The following is a 22,544-nucleotide window of genomic DNA, read 5'->3' as shown; positions in this document are numbered from 1 at the left end:
AGGGAAGGGGTTAGAGATTTAGGTTTGGTACGCTGCACTAGATTTTGAGAAAATGGGAATAGGATTGGTATTGGGATTAGTATTAGGGTTGAGATTGGGATTAGATTATAAAATGACATTTGGTGTGTCATGGGATTGCTTATGGGATCAATGAATTAGAAAAAGAAAAAAAACAAAATAAAAAATACAAAGTGCCTAAAATACCTATAAAAAAAACTCCATCATCCTCTCCCTTCCTCACACCTTTCTTCTTCTTCTTCTTCACTTTAATCTGAAACAAGCTTTAGATCTAACATAAACTCCAAAATCCAAATTTGTCTTCAAAAGTCTTATTGTACTAGATTTAGGTGCAAAAAACCAAGATTTAGATTTGTTTAGAAAATCACCTTTGTCAAAGAAGCTGGTGACTGTCAACAATGGAGGACGAAGGCGGTCGCTGTCAAAGATCAAAATCTATCTTCAAAAAATTAATTGTACTAGATCTCGATTTATATGCATAAAACCAAGATCCAAATTTGCTCAAAAAATCACCTTCATCAAAGAAGCTGGTCTCGGTCGACAATGGATGACGAAGGTGGCCACCATTGTCTATAGGATGGTTGTGACGAAGTTAGAGGTAGAGGAAAAAGTTAGTCGCCATCGATAATGGATAGATTTAGAGTAGGTACTCTCATAATCATTAACATCAATGAATTCTAAATACTTCATGATATTAGTTGTTTGTAATATCCTGACATCAACCTTTGCTAGCAGTGGAAGACGAAGCTAATAATGGAGGTCGACATTAACGGTGGGTTCACAGTTGGGGGGGAGAAGAGAAGGAGGGAGATTGAGAAGACATAGGGATAATTGAGAGACAGGGATGGGTGAGGGATAATTTGGTCCCAAAAAGTTCAATCCCAGGATTGATTTTCCAGTACTAGGGGTGGGGTGGTACTGGGCAATCCCATTGAAGGTGGTACCCAGAAGTCCTGGGATTACTGAGGTCTTCATACCAAACATCACAAAATGAGCAATCCCAATACCAATACCAATGCCAACCCCTTCAGTACTACGTACCAAACAGAGCCTTAAGATTGAAGGGAAGGTCATCAGTGACGACAAGAAAGATCCGACACCCATAGATAAGGTGATTGAGGAGAAAGATCGGACGAAGGCAACGAAGATCCAGCAATTGTAAGGAAGGGCAATTGGTATTTGGTAAGTTGTTGGTATAAGTTTTTAATTTTTTACAACATCTCTCCTATCCCATCTTCTACTTATCTTCAACATCTCTCCATTAAAATTGTCTTTCTCTAAACTGTTTTTCTTCAATATACACTCGAGAACTAGTCTTTTCGAATACATATTTAAGAACTGGTCTTTGGTCTTTTTGAATATATATATTCGATACCTAGTCCTCTTCACTATTCTCAAGGTCTAAGAAATCAGATCCTGAGTTCGTTTTACTCCCTCCCTCTCCACTACTTTCACAACTCTCACTTTTCTTTTCCTCCCCATCCATATTTAACCTGTAGAGCAAAATAATAATCTAAAACAGAACACATGAACCAAAGCATACATTGTCAACAAAGCAAAAAACCCATCCATATTGGTCCACAATAACACAATCAAAAGCTCAAAGCAATGGGTTAATGCTCCAAAATACAACCAAATGAAATAAAAATTCATCTAATCATCATACTGATGTCTTCCCATTCAAGAAATGAGAACAGAGCATACTTGAACACACAGCACGCAAGAACGGCAACATTGAACAACTTAATGGATAAAGATCAAATGCACCACACCTCTCAAATGTACAACAACCGAACAAAACTTAACAAAAACAAACATGCAGAGCTCACTGAAACACCATCATGGCTTTAACAAGCATAACTCGGTGAAAATCGACCTTTGTTTTCTCACATTGCACGAGTTACTACTAGAACGCATTAACATATGCGATAGATTCTCACCTTTCAACTAGTAAAACTCACCAAAATTACTGTTATCGTTTCTTCCCTCGACTGCTGTTGACAAATCACATTCCTCCAGTGATGGACACATCATAGTTCTCCAATAAGTGTAGGTCCGCTTCACTATTGACCTAACCCTTTTTTGCCTTTCTTTTCTCGTGTTCTTGGTCTTTTTAAATGCTCTGTCCATGTGTTTTCTTTCAAGTCAATTCTTTTCTTTTTTTTCTCGCATTGTTTATATATACATGTCAGCAAGCCACATTATCAAACTATTATCCACCTCATTCTCTTAAGTTAGATGCCACATCATAGGTTAAAAGAGTTAGTGTCAACTCAGATGGTTTTGATGGCCTAAACTACCAGGGACCAATGGCCAGAAATGGATACAATTTGAGGAATCAATACCATAGGTTTTAAATTTAAGGAATCAATACCAAAATGGGTCCAAATTTGAGGGACCAAAATTTATGTTAATCTTTTTTTTTCCCCTTACAAAACCACATCAAAATGATGGGCTGAACTTTTCATCTAAAATCTCGAGTTGGGCTTTTCCCCTTTTGTTGTCGGCCTAATATACTACAGACAGATGGCCAGTCAGGAATTGTTTCTGGTTGCCGGATTTAAGCTCGTGTTGTGGGATGGCACGTCCAAATCTCCAGAGTTCCCATTTGGGCTCTTCTGTTTTTTTTCCCAGAATTCCGATGTCGGTTTACACTTCGGTTTGGGCACAGTTGCTGATTGTGCCCAACACCGATTATATTTACATGTTTGCTCCATCATAAAAATATATAATTTATTACATAATTACTCTGCTAAACATTTCTAGTTGATCATCATTGACTAACTGTTGGTTATATAATGACCATGTATAAAAATACAAACCAAAATCATGGGTGCTTGTTGAAGAATGGAGATCAAGGGTGGCGATTCTAAGAGTACGTTTGTCGGCGTAAGATATCTTAATCACTTGCTTCAACACTTGACCCCAAAAAAAGAAAAAACACACTTGCTTCAACACCAAGAACGCTATAATCATTAGGAACTACTTTATCATCATATATTTCCCACTCAAGTGGACTCCTATATGCCTTTTACTAGTGGAGTGCAAATCGCCACTTGTCTGTCAAAAGTCAAAGCAGAAACAAAATTTGCAGTTATGGCTCCGAAATCCCCAATATCGTCTCAAAGTGGGTTTTCATCGTGCACGTGTTTCCTGACAGAATGACCGTGGATAACAAACTACATTTCAAATGCTCCATTTTTTCACTTGAATAACATTTTCTAACCTCACCAAAAGGAACCTGAAATTCTCTTCGGTACGGGACAATTCTTTCTACTTAGCATTAAGGAAAGCATTGATAATCATAGTCTCGCAGACGAGATCCTCGGGCCAACCCCAGCACCCAATTTTCGTGGATGTCTACGTCTGATTTATGCAGTAGCAGGAACCTGGGATTCAACTGACTTCATAATCTCTTCACCTATCTGTTTGCATCCTACTAGTTTCTGCATGAAGAGACAATGAGCATTACACAGTGCGAATTCATTGGGCAGAAAGACAAGAATTACAAGATCACCTAGACAAAAGCTCATATAAAGACGCGTAGACATATCAAAGACATCATGGACAAGAAGTGATAACATATAGTAGGCATTAGGCTTCCTAGTCCGCTCCAGTGCAATGAAAGAACTTGACATAAAAGCCAAGGGACCGAACAACACGCTTACCGTTCCTTCAGAATAAATGTCAGCAGTTCGAAATCCCCTGTTCAAGGTGTCCGAAACTGCATTTTCTATCCTCTCAGCAGCCTTATCTTCTCCAAGACCATACTTCAAAAGCATAGCAGCGCTAAGTACAGTGGCGAATGGATTTGCTTTGTCCTGTATAAAGATAATTATGCCGTTGTAATGGATGCTGCCCAAAGATAAACAACCAATAAATGGAAAGTATAAAAAACTAACCTGTCCGGCAATGTCAGGAGCAGAACCATGTATAGGTTCAAAAAGCCCAGGTCCCTAAACCAATTCAAACCCAATATGGTCAACTGAAAAGTCACTAACCTTAAACACACTCATGATCTACAGTAAAATAACTTTCTTTTTTTTCTGTCCCCATACCGAATCCCCAAGACTTGCAGAAGGAAGCATCCCAATACTTCCAGTGATCATTGCAGCCTCATCTGATAATATATCCCCAAATATGTTGTTTGTCACAATTGTGTCAAACTGCAAAATTCAGCATCAAACACGGTAACGCTTGCAATGTTTTTCATTCAAAGAATTTTCCATCTGTGAGTTACATTTAATGTACAAATGAAACACAGATTATGCTAATATACTCCAAAAGCAGACCTGTTTGGGATAGCGAACCAATTGCATTGAGGCATTATCAACATACATGTGTGATAACTCGATATCGGGATATTCTTGTGCTATTGCGAGAACTCTTCTCCTCCAAAACATTGATGCCTAAAAATAATAGACAGACCAAGCACATTAACATATGTTGGAGGAGGACCTAAATTTATCACATACATGTGTATCATTTTCAGTATATAATAAAACAAATGTACATAAGCACAAAAATTTTCAGTATATCACACAACCTCACAGCCACAGATTAGCCAAAAACTCAAAGTGATGATTCAAACAGTTCTATAGTCAAATCCCAATTTATGAATAAATATCTTAATTGTATCCAGCAATAACTACCTCTAACACATTGGCTTTGTCAACAGAGCAAAGTTTCCCACGCCGCTTCTGAGCAATCTCAAATGCAAATCGTGTGATGCGATCAATCTGGTGTAAGAATTAACATACGTCAAAAACAAATAATCATGGTTTCAGGGATTATATTGACACTCAGTGTAGGGGCAGGAAAGTGTCAGGAGATCTGAGAAAAATAGAAGTTCTTTTTGGAGCGAAAATAGAAATGTGAATGCCACAGCTTATATACTCCCATATACTTTCTTTTAGAAAAAGCCAGTTTTCCGAAAGTAACATATTTATTCTTCCAAGAGACAAAAGAGAAAGTCCATGACACAAAGCACGTGATGGAAATTGCATTGCTACTACCATCTTCTAGCAAAATTTGAAGATTTTTAATTTACTATAAAAACTAGCCAGATTTCTTTAATTTGTCATCAATTTAGATCTTGAGTGCAGTAACAACTTAAATCCTTCAAATGAATTCTATTTCACAAGCAAATTTATTTTAAAAAAAAAAGAACATACTTTCATGTGTAATCAAATTTTTAAATACACTTTTGAATCTAGGGATTAACATAATATCAAAATGTTTTGGAGAAACTGGAATTTAGCAATAAAAGAAGGATAAACAACGCAACATCTTTCATCAAGCTAAATTAAATTATGGCGCCAAAATTTTCTTTAAAGAGATTTCAAATTCAAATTAGTCATAGGTTATCAAATTGTAGAAGCAAATAAATAGGCAGACAAGATGAAATAAATTATTAAAATAACTTTTCACCGGAGTGCATGTTAAGTAGCAATAGCATGAAAAAATGATAACACCATGATATCACAGATGCTTGATCTAGAGAACCAACTGGGACTGGCAAGATACCTCATGTGCAGTATAAATCTCAGTATTGAAACCAGCCTCTTCACCACTTTCATCAGTACGAAAGCCCCTGGGCTTTCCAAAGTAAATACCTAATTCAACGAAGCAGCAACAAACTTAGTTATGTGTGATTTGGCCACAAAATTTTAAGTTTAGGTAAAAAGGAAAAGGATGAAGAATTAAAAAAATTAAATTTAAAAGCTGCTTAAAAAGTTGAAAATTATTATTTCAAAGATCATAAAAGAAAATTAAATCCACTGTACAAAGTCAAAATGAAACCTTGACAGACCTCCAGTGAGTTCCCTTACAACCATGAGGTCAACCCCTTCAACAATCTCTCTCTTCAAAGTTGAGGCATCCATTAACTATAGGGAAACTCACAAAAAGTTAATAGCATTATAGAATGCTAAAGCCAACTTAAAAACTAGTACAGAATCGTAGATACAAGGTAGGGGATATCATTTAGTATCTGATATACAAGACATGAAGCCATGCTCTATGATATTATAATATTGGATGATTTGATAATTGTTGCACAAAATGATGCTGTTATTTCACCAAATACTATGCTTAAACTCATCCAGTAACCTAGCCCAACCACAGAATTTCAAAGATTATCAAGTGAAATAATTGCATACAGAGAGGAAGTTTTTGTTACATGGACCTTCTAATGTTCTTAACAAAATTGATAGATGTATTTGATAGCAAAAGGAAAGGCTGGACTCGGCTTCTGTTTAAGTGCCAGTTTATATGATATCAGGGTATGAGATAAACGGGAAGCATATCCCTGTGTTTCAAATTTCATAAGCCAGCATTAGGTTTACCTGTGGGAATACAATAGCTGGTCTCAAATTGGCAAATACTTTAAGACCTTCCCGAAGCTGAAGCAACCCAGTCTCTGGCTTTAGACGCTTTTCATTGTTATCCCATTTATACCTTTAAGTAATAAATGAAAGGACACATGATGTTTGGTAGAGAGAAGAATTAGAGGATAAAAGTTATTTCAAACACAAGAATGTGAAAGGAATAGCTACCCTCCAATTGCACCAAGCAGAATAGCGTCAGATTGCTTTGCTACAGACAGTGTCTCATCTGGTAATGGTACACCTGTCTCATCCAATGCAGCTCCACCCAGAAGCATCTCGCGAAAATTAAAATTAATTCCTGGTTTAAGAAAGGAACAGAATAGTGCATAAGATGGGAGCTTAAAGTATATACAGAGGCACTGTACTCACTAATGCTTGGGCGTGCAGAAATTACAAAATTGTTAATTTCCTGTATCTGATCCAATTTTCATCTTGTAATGCATTACCTTATAGCATGAATTCTACATGGGACAAAAACAAGAAAGTAGCCAGTCCACTGTGCAAAACGATTATTTCCAGAGAGAAACAGAGAGCCTTTGCACCAACCCCATCCAACAAAATTTAAAATGCCGTCGATTATCAACATAACCAGTGGAAGATCATCAAATCCAAAATACAAGAATTACAGGGAAACTAAATTACGCAACACAAATCAACGAAAATAAAATTAGGAGAATAAACAAGATTAAAAAAACAGTGATTTTCTACGCTCGCCACAAAGCAGGCGACCCTGTTTGGGATTCAAACAGACCTTCAAGCGAGCCAGCGACATCCAGCACATTCTTGGCAACAGTGGTGACCTCAGGGCCAATGCCATCACCAGGAAGTAAAGTGATAGAGTAACTGCGTTTGGAAGTATGGGAGGCTGCCGAACACCTGACAAGGCCAGACTTGAATGATTTACTGGATGACAAGCGAAAGTCTTGAGGAGATGACCTGAAAGCCTTCAAGTTGAACTGAAGTGAAGCCGCCATTTTAGGGATCAGTAAGAAATGGAAATGCAAAAACGCAATATAGCGTTGGGCTTCTCTCCGCTGCCTCCCCCATGCCCAGCCTCTCCTGTTTCTGCTGCCTGAAACGACGCCGTTGCTGCCTCATTTACACTGGAGAACGAGGGGAACTGGCATGGCATTGATGGAGTCAGACATGCAATTCTTTTTTTTTTTTTTTTACCAGAGTCAGACATGCAATTTTGGCATACACGTTCTGAATATTAAAAATGTTAAAACTTAAAAGTATGAGATTGGATATTGCAGTTGTCTAAGCTTCTTAGCTAAAGTGGAAATGATCATTTTCTAAATGGATGGAATCTAAACGTTGAAAATGCTTGTGAATAATTTTCAAGTAAAAAACGTCATGAGAATGCTAGGTGTATAACAAAACAATTTGTTATGAGAATTCTAATTATTCTAACTCAGAGTCACTCCATATATTAAAGATTAAGAAATTGTGATTATTTTATTTATTTGTATTTTTGTGTGTTGCAGTTTATATTTGAAATTCGCACTTTTGAATACTTTAAAACTTTTAATATCATAATTTGTGTTTTCTTTGTCTATGGTTAATAATTTTTATTTGAAAAATGAAAGGGAAAAAAGTATACAGGTTTATAAACTGAAATGTAAGCCCATGTGTAAAAGGCTGAGCTCTAGCATCAACGCCTGATATAAGCAAACTGTTATATGGGCCTAAGCCTGTATCGGTGGACCCTGTACAGGCCAACCCATACGGTGTGGGTCAGGCTAACCTAGGTTTTTTTTTTCACCTCTATAATTTTTTTTGCCCAACCTCTGTCTATTGACAATAGGGACTAATCAGTCAAAAAAATCCGTCGGTCGAAATGCATTAGTAAAAATGAGTTGATAAATCTTTATACGTGAAAAGTATAGACATTTTGCAAGTTTTAGACACATAACATATCCGATACTTTAATTTAGATTTTTTTTATTAATAAAATTTTCGATATAAGTTTTCCCGATCGTTTCTCGAAAGTCGAACCAATGAGAACTTCATAGTAATGGAATGCAAATCCCTCCCCTTGCCTGGTATAATGTCAAAGTGGCGACAAATTTTCCCAGGGTCATCTTTTTCACTATCCTCGTTTTCGATGAGACCATAATATGCTGGGTTTGCCACCCCACCACTTGGATGAGAGAAATCAATATTCAATGGCAGTTAGTGGTTCAAATATTAGTTTGAACATGTCTAGCCTAGTCTGTTAGGACTGTTCACGGGACGGATCATGATCGGAATAAGCTTGTCCCGGTTCTGTCCTGATGAACAGTAACGGGACAGACTTTCTATTCCGTGTTCTGTCCCGGTCTCGATTAGGAGGAGACGAATCCGGAATGGAATCAGGACATCTCAATATATTTTTTTAAAATTTTGTTATTTTTTAATAAAATCTGATTCTTTTTAATTATAGTTTTTTGGGTTTATGCCTTGTAAAAACATCTTTTTATTTTTATTTTTTTGTTTGGTCACCCTTAAATAAAAGCTCAGAATATTATATATAATAGTCATTAAAAATTCTAAACAAAAGCTTCTAACACAATAAAAACTTACTAAAAATTCTAATCATCGATAGTCTCAAATCATCAACAAATATAAAAGCTCTAAATAAATATATCCATGGTTCCATACAATAGTCTTAAATCTTAAAAGAAATATAAAAAATAATATTATATAAATATGATAAAAAATAAAAGGGACCAGGACGGGGTGACCCCGTCCCGTCCAGGTCCTTTTTTTTGTCCTGTCCCAAAAAATGTCAAGACGGGCCCGTCCCGTCCCAATAATGTTGAGACTGGAACGGGCCAGCCTTGAACACCCTTAGTGTTTGTGATAATATAGCCACCACTTTGACCATGGCAATGCCTGTCTTCATTGAGTTTCTTGCATCCTGCTGGGAGCTTTTGGGCTGTGGCCTCTCATACTGTTTTTCACTTTTCCCAATACAAATGCGCATCGCCAAAGAGACATAAAGATGCTCTTACAGAAGTGGTGTGCGCTCATAACATGATGAACCAAAGTTCGAATCCCTACTGGAAGATGTTCCCACATTTATTGCCTGACAATGTCTTGAATAGGATTGCCTCTAATAAAAAAAATAATACTTATGCTTTGGGGGGGGGAAGAAGGAGAAGTGATGTGCGCTACAACTATTGAATCTTGTTTGCTTCCTGGTTTCATTGGCCGCATCGGGTGGCGCCATTGACGGCATCAGCCACAGTCTCTCCAGATACAACCCCTTTCATGTATATTGTATAGACAATGTTTCACTTATGTCACGGACCTAAAGGTTCCTGTCTGCTTCCCCTGATCTTATGAGCTTTGTAGTCGCTTAAGATTTTGACTTTGTGCTTGTTTGGTTGAGCTTTCAGGGATGAAAACTAGTTTAAATTGGATAGAAACTTGATTGGAAATTCGGATGATGTTTGGATGGGTGACTAGACAATCTGACTTTTATATGAAAAGCACTACAATAAGCTATAAGCTAAAAGTAACAACTTATGACTTATAACTTTTAAAACATGGAGAGAGAAAAAGTTAAGAAATTTATGGTTCTCATTATAAGTCTCAAATAACTAATTTATAGATAACAAAAAATCAATTAAAATTAGTTAAAAGTAATAAATAAATTAGAAATATACTTTTGTTTTTAAAGATGCTCATAGAAATATACTTTTTTTTCATATTTTACTTTATATTTAAAATATTTTTTATGCTTTCTCTAAAGTTTTAAAATTTGATTCACTCATTAAATTTGACTTCTTCATATTAAATTATTTTAATTTTATTATATTATGTGAAATTATTTTTTTAATTATGTTTTATTGTTTATTAAAACTCATATCCATTTTGGTCATTTTACAACTAAACTTATTTTTACCCAATCATAATCCAAACAACCCTTTGTCAATCTCATTTTTGCAAACTAACTTTTCTGAATTCCAATCAAAACACAATTCAGCATATCTAATTTAGTTTTTACTCAACTTTACTTTTTTATAAGCTAAATTGACAATAAGTTATTTTTCTAATAATTGATTCAAACGGACCATTTATTGCAGGATCCTCGAATCCTAACCTACTCAAACTGCCAAATGTTAGCTCTGCTTTAAGAACGGAGAAACCGTATGAACTCTTCATTGAAAATCGTGGATAACTAGAGATTTCTTTCCCATGCGATGCACGGATTAAAATATTTGATTAAATTTTAAATGATAATAAATTGTATTATCTAAGGCAGCTTAAAATTATATTCACTTTTTATAGAAGTGTAATTTTTTTTATTCATTCAAATGAGATTATTTGAATTAGAGATTTAAAAATTAAGAAGACCATATAAAAATTTAAAATTATTTATTTATTTCTCTATTTAAGCCTCCAATTGACGTATTATTTAATTATGATGTTTTCTATTTAATTCAATATATTCAAATCCCAATTAAGATATTATTTAAACTCAAAATTAGTTATTAATTCCTTCATTTGACTTTCAAATTGAAATCCCATTTAATAATGATACTCTTCATTTAATTCAATATACATAAATCCCAATCAAAATATTATTCAAATCTTATCAATTAAATATATTCGGATGCATTCATGTTATACCCGACCTGTTTTTAAAACGAACCGGGTATTACAAGTTTTAAAGAATATAATTGATGTCTGTTGTGGATGTTGCTTCTAATCTGGGTATCTTTATTTGATTATTTTCATGCTGATTTCACTGTGAAATAGTGACAGATCTAGCTGTTGATGAACTGGGGAACAAATTGAAAATATATATTATCTCCGTTTTTTAATATAAGAGCTAGTTGACTGATTTGAGTTAGATTAAGGAAACTGGTAAAGTTAATTATTTATAATAAATAGATGTTGTCTTTTCTAAAATATCATTGCTAATCAAGTATATCGGTTAGAACTATTATTATTACAAGGATTACCTTAGAAAAAAAGATAAATATGAGAAACAAAATATATTTGGGTTTTATATTTAAGACCAGAATAAAAATTAAATAAAGTCTTCTATTAAGAATCAGAGATAATAAAACATAGAGGGACTCCAAATAAAGTTCAATTCATTTATTTCTTGATTCTGAGGGTTTAGTAGTCTAGAGCTATCAGAACAGGATTGCATGCGTAATCGAATACGCAACTTCCCATTAATAAGGAAACATCAGTGCCTCTAAATTAGAAGCTCGTGGACAATTCTTTATTTTTATTTTCATATTGGCATTATCCTTGAATGTCTATTGGTTTTCAGAAATAAGTTGGATTCCATCATCTTGATTCAACCGGCAGCTTGGAAATTTTCACCGGCAAATAATACCCCTAACTAGGGCTATGCAAAAACCCGGTGGTCCGGTATGGTCCGGTCCAATCCGAGCAAACCCAGTCCAGTCTGGTCCAGAAAAAATTGACCCAAAACAAGACTAGACCAGACTGGACCGGACTGGTCTCATCGGGCTGGACTGGACTAGGTCCAGTCCAGTCTAGCCCGGTTTTTTTAAATTATTATTTATATAATTTTAATTTGATTTAATTTTTCTATATAAATTTTTTATCTATTCAAATAATCAAGATTTATCTATTAACTTTCTAAGTAATAAGCATGCATATATATTTTCTACAATTTAAGATCTATATTGATGAGGATTAATTAATAAAACATGACTGCATTGGGAAATTGAAAAGGAATGATCAAATTTGATAAACTTTGGATTAAAATATATGCAAAATTTTATATAGTAAGTTACAGTTTTACCTCCTATTGAAGAAATTTTTTTTTTAAAAAAATTAAATTTAAGTCTGGACTGCCTGGACTGGTTCAGGCAGTCCAGAGGACCAAGTCTAGTCCAACCCGACCTCGGGTTGACACTGGACTGGACCAGACCTCGGGCTGTCTTTTTCAGCCCGAGGTCTTTACTGGACCAGACTTCAAGTTGATGACAAACCCGGTCCAATCTGGTCTATGCACACCCCTACCCCTAACCTAACCTGATTATAATAATACACAGAGGTGATTTATTATACCCCCACTCACCTCCATCTCGATATAATTAAAATGTACTTGATAGTTTCTCACAGAAAAATAATTTTTATATTTCCTTTTTTCAACAAATTAATAGTGATTAATCTGTTTATATTTGTTTACATAAGTAAAATGATAACAAGTAAGCGTGTCATTACGCTGGTCCTCTCATTGTTTGGGCATAATCAATGACATTGAAGGCCATGATTAATTTGTCAATAGAAAAAATCATAAAAAAATAATTAAAAAATGAACAATTGTAAATTGAGACCCATTACAACATTATTATTGGTTTTAACAACAGTTAATGAGCAAATAATAACAATTTTTATAAATGGGTTCGTGTTTTTCATTTTTTAATTTTCAAGGTTTTTTTTTGTTGCAATTTTCTCTTAATTATATCTATGACAGAATAATTATTTATATTTGACTGATCATTTGATCGTGACTGCATATCATGACCTCCTCTGACCTGACCCATAATCTCAGGTGGAGCTCTCATGCTCAAACTTTGAATAAATGAAGCACAATCTTTCTCCATTTACGATAGAATCGTGTAAGCAAGACAGGAATACCACAAGGAATTTGAGTTCAATAAATTAATGATGGTGATTGATTAATTTTGAAGAAGTTACATACATACCAAATAAAAAATTATTTATAAATAAATCCCTCCAATTTGTGAAAATATCCAAAAGCCTCCTAAAATATTACTACTTTCAGGCTATATAAGAGCTCGTTTGACTTTTATTTTGATCCTAAATATAAAATCTTACTCTATTTTGTCTCTCATATTTATTTATTTTTTTCTAAGATAATTCTTGTAATAATAGTAATTATAGTCAATATACTTTATTAATAAGGATATTTTAAGAAAGATAACACTTATTTATTATAAATAACTAATTTAACTAATTTTTTCAATCCAATCAAATTATTTAAGTAACTCTTATATTAAATTAAGGATTGGAGGTAGTATTGCAATAATTTCTTATGTAAAGTGAGATAAATATTCTTGAACTCATTGCTCAACGTTCGCCAGCTGGAGGTTGCACCAGCGATGGTTGACTAATTACTTTTTTTCCCCCTAAAGTACTTCCTCCTGTTTTTGATATAAGATTTAGTTGATTAACTTAAATGGATTAAAAAAGTAGTTAAATCAGCTATTTATAATAAATAAGTATTGTCTTTTCTAAACTATCCTTGTTAATAAAGTATATTAGCTAAAACTACCATTACTTTAAGAATTACTTTGAAAAAAATATAAATAAATATGAGAAATAAAATAAATTTGGGTCTTATATGTAGGATTAAAGTAAAAGTTAACTTATCTTTTATATTAAAAACCGAAGGTAGTATTTTTTTATTAAAATTTTTAAATCTAGACATTAAACATCATAAATTTACTGCTTGAATTTCTTACATTCACAAATAAATCTCCTATAAAATTTATACTTTGATATTTAGAAGTCAAAGTTCTATAAATGAATTTACATGGTTCTTTTTTTTTTTTTTGGTGAGAGAGAATTTACATGGTTCTTTGGTGATAAGTGTTCAAATTTTACAGATTGATTTATGTAAATTCATCTGTAAATCTACGCGGTTGGCTTATAAGTTTTAAAAGGGGGCGAATTCAAAGACGCTTATGTCATTTTATTTTTAAAAAATAATTATAAGCACGTCTCCAGTCAGAATTTCGTGAAATTTTCTTATAAGTAAATTCTTCATACATGAACAGCATCACAAGATTTCCAAAGTAGATACGCCTTTTTTTTGGTCATGCAGTATCAATTCTATTTAAGAATTGAATGCGAGTATCTCTTTTAGTAAGAATTTGAATATTAGTTGATTATGTTGTGAAGTACTAATTCTTTTTACTTAACCCAGACTTTATGGTAAGAAAGATACTTCTGTTGAAAGCACATTCCACTGACTTGCCAAAGCCGGGCATTTCCCAGTTTCCATCTCAGCAGGCCCACTTCATAAGCTAAAACCAAAAACCCCCCAGGGGATTCCTCACTCATGCTTTGGTTTTCGAAACAACATTTGCCGCTGGTGGGCAAATTAAAGGGAGTATGTAGAATAATGCTGCTGCTTAAGCTAATCTATACATCTAGGTAACATAACAATGAAAAGGAGCACACTGCGCACAAATGTGAAGAGCACAGGGACGCACGTTAAAAGAAATAGGGTAGCTCTGTAATCTGTTCCTAGAGGGTGACCCCCCCGGGGGGGGGGCTAGAAAACCGAGCGGGGGCCCAGCTCTGCCTCTCTGGCGAAACTCCACTTGCGCTGCACCACATATGAGAAAATCTGGCACTTGCTTTTGTCTTCTGCCTAATCGGAGGAATCACAGATGTGGGTAGCCATCCGTTCGTCCAATGTTGTCGCTGTCGTGATGTGATCCCTGTCTTTACTCTTTTGCATCCGTCTCCCATTTCTCATTTAGGCGTGATCATCGTGTACCCACATCTATAATTTGCATCTTCCAGTGAATCCCCATGCCTATAATGGGCACCCATGAGACGTCACTAAATATGAACCGATGTTATGTGAATGTTGGGGACCAGCCAAATCAACACAGTACAGTTCACATCAAACAAGCCCAAGGGTAACATTCTATTTCGATCGAAGTTATTCATGATGCGTATTATTGGACGTTTGAGTGGTGGGATTTGCACGAATGAGATTACTCCAATTAAGTTTGAAAATTCATTCACGATTGGACTTTTGCCCCCCACAAGATAAAGCTACCCTGTCATATTGTTGACTCTATGATGAATGGAGTACTCACCACATTTATTACATTCCTTTTCTTACCTCTGAGATTTTTGACAGGCTAAGAAACTAGTTTCAAAATGCAATAATATCTTCGAAAATTTGGGGAAAATCTCCATTACAAATTTCATCAGTGAGAAGCATCTAAGTAGTACTAATATTCTGCATGTATAAAATTTACAGAGTAGTACAATTAGTATTTTTTGTGTATAAAAATTTGTCAGATCGTTTTCTCTCTTTTTTTTAAAAATATTTTTAAATTTTCTCTGGATGTGAAGTACTAACTTGACCACTGATCTGCTTCTTTATTAAATGGAGAAGACACATGAAAGGGGAAAAAAAAAAGTCTAGTTCTTAAATTTTTAAAAGGACGAAAATTCTAGTACCACAAACATCCTAAGGTGGAGAATCATATAGATTATACCTTTCTTGGCCTTTTGGCTAAGATTAAGTGTGGAGAATCATATAGATTAATATAATAATTGACGGGTCAAAAAAAAAAAAATTTCCGCATACAGTAACTTAGTCGGAGTTTAGCACTTTAGCCTGTCGCTTTCAGCTTCATCCAAACGCGAAAGGAATTGCGTGGCCGAATTGTCATAAGTGAAAGAAAAAATTAGGTTATTTAATTTCTGAAAATAACTTTCAGAGCGCACAAAGTAATGGTCTATAATGTAGTAAAATGCGCCATTATGGTTTCCTTATAACAACTTGGAGAGTACAGTGAGGGGGTTTGTATACACGTGTGAGTGAAGGCGGGTCGCGTCCCGCGTCGCCCATTTGTGAGCATCCACGCCGCGCTTCAGAGTTGCGACTTGCGAGAAGGGATCGAAATGGACATTAAGCCCGACGGGAAAACCGTTTCGCAAGTCGACGACGATGGCATGCCCAAAAGAACAGGTTCGTCTTCCTCTCTTTCTCTGGTTTTCTTAGTTTTGTTCGCAGATTCGTCTATAATTATCTCCTCTCTTCACTTTTTGGGTCTTCGCTCGCATGATCTGCACATTCTGTATGTGTTCTTTTATTCGACTGGATTGAATCTTTCCTCTTTAAAACATAGCCGATAGATTATTTTAATAAGCTCAAAGGTATCGGCTCTCAATTGACTGATGTTTGAGCTTTCCGTGATCTTCTCGCACCGTTCTCCGCTATTAAATCCTTTGCTTTCCGCACAAATCCATGGAGTTCAAGTCTCGTCAAAGGGGAAATTATTTTTAATATGAATCTCTGAGTTTAGTAGTCTTCCCGTGCTTAATATAAAAAACAGTTGTTGAGTCAGTTTTGGTCTTAATACAAGACTCATTTATCATATTTAACAATTTTTTTTAAATTAACCTTAGATACTCTCTCAACCAATAGTACTCCTCCAGTATTAAGAAAGATGATTATAATATTTTAAAAAAAACGTGTCACATTTCTTATAATTAAGTTATCTAACTTCTTTAATCTAATCAAATTAGTTAAATAGATCTTATATTAAGGATTGAAAGAGTATTATTTAGGTGTTTGATATTGATAGCTCAACTTCTAAACGTTATCGACTTTTAAAATTATGCTTCTTTTCGTGTGTATGTGTGTATATTCAAACTCAACCTAAACTTACTTTGCTCTGAAATTTAAAAAAAAAATATATATATATATATATATGTGTGTGTGTGTGTGTGCTTTTTCCTTTTGATTTACGTAATTTTATTTGAAGAAAAGGTTGTACCACGTTATAAAATATTTATTTTATTTTTTCCACCTTAGAAACACATGCGTTTGTTACAGCTATTTTTCTTGGCCATAAATTTATTACAGCTGTTTATGGAAACTATTTTAATCAATAAATTTAAATTGAAAGTAAACTAAAACATGCCTGACTTTACACACGCGCGCAATTATTAATTACTATTAATTACTCCTGGATCTACATATCTATTTTGATAACGATGATCCAAATAACAACCTACGACATTCAACCCAATATTTATCATACGCTAATTAGGCTCTTATTCAATATTTCCCAAAGTATTTACCTGCGGTTTCGTTGCCCTTCCCTTCACTTCTGAGTCTTTTCCTCTCTTTTTTTGGAACCTGGTTAATTACTTGTCACCTTAAAGAACACTTTAAATTTATCAAATTTGGATCGTCTATATCTTATTTGAATGATCCAGATTAAAAATATTTAATTAACTATTTTTAAATAAAAACTATTTTCTAAAAAAATAATTATTTAGAACAAATAAAAATAAAAAAAACCATCAAATTCAAATCATTCAAATAAAATATGGATGATCAAGATCTAGCAAATTTAAAGTGCTCGTTAAAGTTATGAGCATTAAAACTGATTTTTTTTTTTTTTGGGTGGAATGGTGCGGAGCATCGGAACAAGGGCATGGCCCTTTTAAACGGTTTCGTCTTCACGGAGGAGAAATAATTTTCTATTCAAGAAAAATCTAGAGCAAAGAAAGAGTTCCTAAAACAGACAAGAACTTCCGGAGACTGCACCCCTCTTTTTTGGTGTGTAATTGACCGACAAAATTTGAAAAAGAAAAAAAAGTGAACAAGGAGGTGGAAGATGATGAACAACATGTTGCATGATATGCAGGGAGTGCATTGACGGCGACGACGCACATAATAACTGTGGTAGTGGGAGCAGGAGTGCTTGCACTGCCGTGGGCGATGGCTCAACTTGGATGGATCGGAGGAGTAGGTGTTATGGTCACCTTTTCATGCATCTCCATCTTCACTTACAATCTCATTGCTGATTGCTACAGATATCCCCATCCTATCTCCGGCACCAGAAACTACACTTACATGCAAGCCGTCAAATCTTACTTGGGCGGCCGCATGCACCTCGCCTGCGGTTTCGTCCAGTATTCCAAGCTCGCTGGAATTACTGTTGGCTATACTATCACCACCTCCACCAGCTTAGTGTTCGTCACGTCACAATATCTCCCCTCACTTCGACTTAATGTTTACGTGACTATGACTAAACTGAGCCTATTTTGTTCTGTTCTGCTCTGTTCTGTTATGGTGGTGCAGGGCCATCAAGAAGGCTGGGTGCTTCCACCGAAAAGGCCATCAAGCTTATTGCAAATTTTCCAACAATCCTTTCATGGCTGCTTTTGGGGCCCTCCAGATATTCTTGTCCCAAATTCCCAATTTCCACGAGCTTACCTGGCTCTCAACCATTGCTTGCATTACGTCTTTTGGTTATGCTCTTATTGGGAGTGCTCTGTCTCTCGCTGTCCTCATCCAAGGCAATATTTATCAGTAACTATTAATACATTCGTTTAGTTTATATTAGTATCGGCATATCCATGGAATGACATTTGGATTTGAACAGGACAAGGAAGGCCAACCAGTGTAACCGGCGTAGAAGTAGGGCCTGATCTATCCGAAGAAGATAAAATGTGGAGAATTTTCAGTGCAATGGGGAACATAGCGCTTGCTTGCTCTTACGCTACTGTTGTTTTTGATATTATGGTAAGGCAAGCGGTTGTTATTATGATCACAGCAACAATAAGCAAACTGAACGCTGGGATTGTGATCATCTATAACTTTTTCGAAATGGATTTTCTCTTTGCTTTGTTTAGGACACATTGAAATCATCCCCACCAGAATGCAAGCAGATGAAAAAGGCTAACGTGTTGGGGATCACAGCAATGACATCACTCTTCCTTGCATGCGGTGGCCTTGGTTATGCTGCTTTTGGGGACAAAACACCAGGCAACTTGCTCACTGGCTTCGGATTTTACGATCCCTTCTGGCTGGTCGACATAGGAAATATATGCATCGTCATCCACATGCTGGGCGCATATCAGGTTATTTCCCCAGTTTTTAAGAATTAAGAGGCACACCTACATTGTTATAATATCCGTCTGATGCGAGAAATCATTATTCAATGACAGTTAATGGCTCAAGCATTCTTTCTTATAGTTGAATTGGGTGCAAAGATGATGTGGCCGAAGTCAGATTTTGTGCACAAAGAATACCCGTGCAGAATAGGCAATGTGACACTCAACTTGAACATGTTTAGGCTAGTTTGGAGGACAGTATTTGTGATGATAGCCACTACTCTGGCCATGGCAATGCCCTTCTTCAATGAGTTTCTTGCCCTGCTCGGAGCCATTGGGTTCTGGCCTCTCATAGTGTTTTTCCCTGTACAAATGCACATCGCCCAGAGACAGATAAAAACCCTGTCACTCAAGTGGTGCGCGCTACAACTTCTGAGCTTTGTCTGCTTCCTTGTTTCCTTGGCCGCAGCGGTTGGTGCCATTCATGGAATCAGCCACAATCTCTCCAAATACAAGCCCTCATGTTTAAACAGTAGTAGTCACTAATGTCATGTGGCAATAGGTCAACTAAGCCTAGCTTCATGGGGAACCACTGTAATCACAGACTCAAGGGGTGCTGCCTACTTCCCTTGATCTTAAGAGCTCTGTAGTAGCTTAAGATTATGCATCGTTACAGGAAGAACTTGAGTCTCTTACTTTCGTACACATATTCCAGTGTTACGATAGTATCTTGAACTTTAATCCAATGAGCCCTAATTATAGTTATATTTCTGATTCTATTTATAAGGCAGAGAGAGAAGCCATTTTTATCGACAAATTTTTTTATATGAATGTACAATTTTACTCTTTATTTATTATTGTGCCGATCTTATTTACATGAGAAATAATGTATACTAAATAATAATAAAAGTTGGAAAGTTGTTGAATTTTAAATGAATGTTAATGAAATTTAAGGTTTTTCCTAATCTATGTGAAATATGTTGAAAATGACCTGTAAATGAAACCAGAAGAATATCATTCACCTTCAAGCTCATTTTTGTGGTCACTCACCCACAATATAGATTTTAATTAATCAGTATTAAATATAAAAATTAAAGCAAATGACATTATTCTTAAATTATTAATAATACGATTTTTTTTTTGGCCTGAAAACGCTATGGTTGGATATCCCGTAAACACAGCCGTGGCCATATGGGAATTATTTTAAATTAAACAGTTTTTTCACACACATTCTTCTAGCATTTCAAACTCACATCATTCATTGTTTTACAGAATTATTAATATTTTAGAATTTTGAGATGTTAAAATGTTACTGCTCTTCTTATTCCCAGAGTGATATTTCACCATTAAGTTTATCCGCGTAGTGTGGAATGAGCCATCAAAAGTTTAGCGAATTTCCTTGTTCCCCTTTGTTTTCCATGACATATTTCAACCAATGGTTGTCCTGTCTATTTTCACATATCAGCAGATTAGTATGGGGAGTTTCCAAGGTAAGTGACTTTTTTCAAAGTCGGTAAAAGAAAAGTTGAACGTCGGTCCAATCTATTCCAAACTGTCTTCATATATGTCCCCACCAGCTTCCTCACATATTAACTGTAACATTCAGTGTGGCGTCTGGATATGGCTGTGTACTGTATGGAGTGCACTAATATCAAATCATGGTATTAAGGTCAATTTTAGAAGGAAATTGCATCACGACAATCGGTTTTGTGTATTTCAACCCTGAATTGGAACTTGGGCAGCAAACGAAGAAACAAATGATGCTTTGCGTGGAAAGTTAATTTAATTAATACCGTTGAAAGGATGCTTTTTTGAAATATTGACCGACGTCTAACCATACGTTTTATAGTCAACAGCAATATCCTAACCTCACTATGTTAAATTGATAATGTTTCCCAGCACCAACTTGCCATTATCTTCTTCACCAACCCTGATTAGTTCGTGAAAGCTGAGCCCCGACACTTTCTTTTTAACTTTTCTGTGACAAAGCCGTAAGCTTTGTTAGAGAGGGTTTGGACAAAGTAAGCAGCAGCCTCGTGTTAGGTATGTGATTATTTTGTTTTCTGGGGCAGTTGTATTCTGTGTTGCTCATCTAATCTAGTCCATTATTCCACAGAATTTTTTTTAAAAAAAAAAAAAGCGGCAGAAGGAAAAAAAAAAAAATCCCAATCATAGCCTCCATGATTTAAGTTTCTTTAAAGGAAAACAGGATTGAAGCTCTTCATATAAATCTAGTTGACACGTCCATGCAGTATGTAATTTTATAAGAAGTTACTGCTTTTTAGAAGTGACTCCAGTGTGTCAGCTCCATTTGTGGATTGTACGCTTTACTTTGAGCCGTTTGTGTGTGTGTTTTTTCAATTCCTGATTGATTGATTATGATGTGAAGACTGTGTGATTGATTAATCATAATAAACAGATTAAGGAGATAACGCGTATAAGAATAGTACAATCCTTTCCGTCATTTAAATTTTTTTATGCAGTAAGAACTCCAATTCATATTAAACCAGTAATTAAGCATTTTTTGTTTATTTAGAATAGGATTACTTCTAAGCCTTAAAAAAAAAAAAGCTTGTCTCTATTCTTTTTTCAACTTCCCAGTGAAAATTCAATCTCAAAATAACATCTTTAGATTTCGTGTGAACAGATGATGATATTATGCTGATGGTGCTGGGGGAAAACAATTGAGCAGTGCTCTTAGTGGCCTGGCAGGAAAAGATGACGTGTTGCAATTATTAGCATGTCCTCTTTCCACGACCCGTGTTTGAACAAACCTCTTTAAACAAGAGTGTAAGACTAGATTACCATCACTGGTGATGATTTTCTATGGACTCGTGACCGCCGTCTCTTTCTATAGTGGCATAATTGCAATTATGCCCTATTATTTGTCCCTTTTACTTTAACCTGTCCGTCGGTTATAAGTTCGTAGTTCGCAATAGTGACAACTCGCACTAACCATTACGCAACGCAATTTCGCTGATCTCCGTCCATGTTTGAATTTTGACCGTTGGTTTCGCCATGTCTTCCCGGCAAATTTCCAAACCACACCAACAGACCGCAACGTCTCGAATGCCCGGAATTTCCCCGCTTGTGTTGCATTCTTCGTCTTCCTTAGCTTCTCACTGACCTCCAGTGCAGATTCGCGGGCCGCAGTCTCCGAGCAGATCATCCTGCTCAACGTTAAACATCAACTGGGCGATCCACCGTCGCTTCGATCGTGGACCTCATCGTCCTCACCTTGCGATTGGCCAGAGATACGTTGCGCCCATGGCGTCGTCACCCAGCTCCTTCTCTCAGGAAAAGGTGTCTCCCGGAAGCTACCGCCAGCTATCTGCGACCTCAAGAATCTGACGGTGCTCGACCTTTCAAACAACAACATCCGCGGAGAATTCCCCAGATTTTTGTACAATTGCTCCAACCTCCAATTCCTTGCCCTCTCTCAAAATTACTTCGCTGGCCCAGTACCCGACGACATTGACAGACTCAAAAACTCTAACGTTCTTAGACCTTAATGGCAACTATTTTTCAGGCGAT

At 35.7% G+C, this 22,544-nt stretch overlaps 2 protein-coding genes across 3 annotated transcripts; one reads left to right on the top strand and one right to left on the bottom strand.

Moving 5' to 3' along the window:
• Positions 1–2,734: 2,734 nt before the first annotated feature.
• Positions 2,735–7,404, bottom strand: LOC114753732 (3-isopropylmalate dehydrogenase 2, chloroplastic-like). 2 transcript variants are annotated; one of them, XR_003741042.1, is made up of 12 exons: positions 7,159–7,403; positions 6,576–6,705; positions 6,366–6,477; positions 5,831–5,906; positions 5,545–5,633; positions 4,671–4,757; positions 4,311–4,427; positions 4,077–4,184; positions 3,921–3,974; positions 3,687–3,839; positions 3,245–3,464; positions 2,735–3,078 (listed from the first exon to the last, which is right to left on the bottom strand). XR_003741042.1 is itself a non-coding variant. In XM_028942440.1 (11 exons), the coding sequence occupies exons 1-11, from the start codon at positions 7,379–7,381 to the stop codon at positions 3,390–3,392; spliced, it is 1,224 nt and encodes a 407-aa protein (XP_028798273.1). In that variant the 5' UTR covers positions 7,382–7,404; the 3' UTR covers positions 2,735–3,389. The 2 variants fall into 2 exon arrangements, 1 of the variants encoding a protein (XP_028798273.1); XM_028942440.1 differs by having other exon boundaries at positions 2,735–3,464; positions 7,159–7,404.
• An 8,537-nt stretch (positions 7,405–15,941) lies between these two features.
• LOC114753733 (amino acid permease 8) lies at positions 15,942–22,522 on the top strand. The gene is made up of 7 exons (XM_028942441.1): positions 15,942–16,128; positions 17,819–18,146; positions 18,256–18,473; positions 18,560–18,699; positions 18,810–19,037; positions 19,125–19,542; positions 22,149–22,522. The coding sequence occupies exons 1-7, from the start codon at positions 16,062–16,064 to the stop codon at positions 22,520–22,522; spliced, it is 1,773 nt and encodes a 590-aa protein (XP_028798274.1). The 5' UTR covers positions 15,942–16,061.
• Positions 22,523–22,544: the final 22 nt, after the last annotated feature.

This window comes from Neltuma alba, unplaced genomic scaffold, assembly GCF_004799145.2.
Source record: "Neltuma alba isolate B1F8T4 unplaced genomic scaffold, ASM479914v2 tig00008095_pilon, whole genome shotgun sequence".
In the NCBI taxonomy this organism is placed as follows: Eukaryota; Viridiplantae; Streptophyta; class Magnoliopsida; order Fabales; family Fabaceae; genus Neltuma; species Neltuma alba.
The sequence above is the reverse complement of the archived record's forward strand: the minus strand, read 5'-3'. Positions and strand labels throughout refer to the sequence as shown.